General features: G+C 43.4%; 1 protein-coding gene across 1 annotated transcript in view; it reads right to left on the reverse strand.

Moving 5' to 3' along the window:
- Ankar (ankyrin and armadillo repeat containing) overlaps nucleotides 1-1,750 on the reverse strand; it is a 54,233-nt gene that overhangs the window by 19,305 nt on the left and 33,178 nt on the right. Inside the window, exons 14-16 of the mRNA XM_023712335.1 lie at nucleotides 1,291-1,532; nucleotides 846-999; nucleotides 597-758 (exon numbers count right to left, since the gene is read on the reverse strand). Coding sequence (XP_023568103.1) covers nucleotides 597-758; nucleotides 846-999; nucleotides 1,291-1,532 — 558 coding nt within the window. The remainder of the gene's footprint in view (nucleotides 1-596; nucleotides 759-845; nucleotides 1,000-1,290; nucleotides 1,533-1,750) is intronic.

Raw genomic sequence — 1,750 nt, forward strand, 5'->3', positions numbered from 1 at the left:
AAATAAATAAATAAATAAATAAATATGGTCAAGCATTCTGGTGGTGGGGATAGAGAAGAGATTAGTTTCTATTTCCCTACCTATGACCTTTCTTTCTCTTACAGATATTTAAGAAGTTGAGATCAGGGGAGATAGTTCAGGGATCTAAATGCCTAAATGCCTGCCTCATAAGTAGAAGGACCTGAGTTCCATCCTGGTACCACATGCTCTGCCGGCCCCACGCCGGGCACACCCAAGCTGGCCACCAAACCAGAACCCCGGCATGGTGGTGCACACCCTATAATTCCAGCACTGGGGAGGCTGAGACAGGAGGATCAGTGAGTCTGAGCTGTTTAGTGATACCTTGTACCAAATACATATATAAATAAAAAAGACTTTAATTTTTTTTTTTTTTTAAGTTGTGAATAAGGGGTCTGCCCATTAGCTCAGTTGCTTTAAGTGCCTGCTTAAGCAAAGCAGTCAGGCTCAGAATTCTGTGGTTCAATCCCCATATCCTCATGCTTTATCAGACCTGCCCTTAAGGCATCCTGAGCCAGCCAAATAGAAAAAAATCTTTGTGAATTTTTAAAAAAAAAGTTGAGAATAAGTGTACAAACCGATGCAAATGGACCCCACGGCTCTGACGACGCTGAGAAGTGTGCCTTCGGCTATCTTATTAATTCTGAGCAAGCGAACCAATGGTGCAATTCCGTTGCCTTCACATATTTGATTCTGGTGCATCCTGCTGTCCTTGCTTAGAGCTATGACTGCCTCGCCTCCTGATTTAAGAAAGAAAAGAGGAAGAGGTAGTAGAAAGCGCCTTGCCCTGCTACATTGTGAAGATTTTTGTATAGAAAGCAACGTACCAACATACTGCATTTTGGCAGACGGTGACAAAAGCATGTTTATGATAAAGTTGTATCCAATCTGCTCTGCCATGTACTTCTGTTGCTTCAGCGTCTGCCCTGCCAAGGCCCAAAGCGCTACAGCTCCTTGCTCCTTAATATCGATCTGAAATGCCTGTTTTACAAATGCATTTAGGGGACAACCCGCTCGGGCCCCCCTCCTGTCCCTCTCTCGGACAGGCGCTTTTTTCCCCTAATAAATATATCCTGTTCAAAATAAAGAAAGAAAGAATAAAAATGCATTTAACTCAGTGAACACTTGTTGACCACTTGAGGGATGCACGTTGTCTAAAACGTTCATTCCAGAATTTGTTTTGGTTCCTAGTCCCTAAAAATTCAAACTGCAGTAAGTCATCTGAGGGAAAAACGGAACAACAGAAAAGGCCAGTGATGATACAATGCATACCTTTAGGAGCTTTAAAAGATAGCCAGTTAACTGATGCTCCAGAAAGGCCTTCTGTATGGGGGGGTTGTAACTCGCCAGCGCCTCCACAGCCATGGCGCCCTTCACCTGGACGCTCAGCTGTTTTCCGATAAAGAGAGCGACCAGGGGCCGAATGGCTCCTTCCTGAGCCATCGCGTCCTGAACGTCCTTATTGCCACGCGCGACCTCAGCAATGGTCGCGGAAGACACCGCCTGCAACACATCTTCCAAGGAATTGAGAAGCAAGTTATTTACACTGAAACGTGTTCCCAGTCTTCAGGCAGATCAGTGTTTTGTTTTGTTTTGTTTTTTAAATATACTGTTAATGGGTGTGTCACACGTCCTTACCAACTTACGCTTTTAAAATATACATTGTTCCAGACTTTCACTACTTAAAAAAATTCCAGGAGAAATCTTAGCACATAAAATATTTTTTTTCTTA

Source organism: Octodon degus, unplaced genomic scaffold (genome assembly GCF_000260255.1).
Source record: "Octodon degus isolate 3935 unplaced genomic scaffold, OctDeg1.0 scaffold00025, whole genome shotgun sequence".
Lineage (NCBI taxonomy): Eukaryota > Metazoa > Chordata > Mammalia > Rodentia > Octodontidae > Octodon > Octodon degus.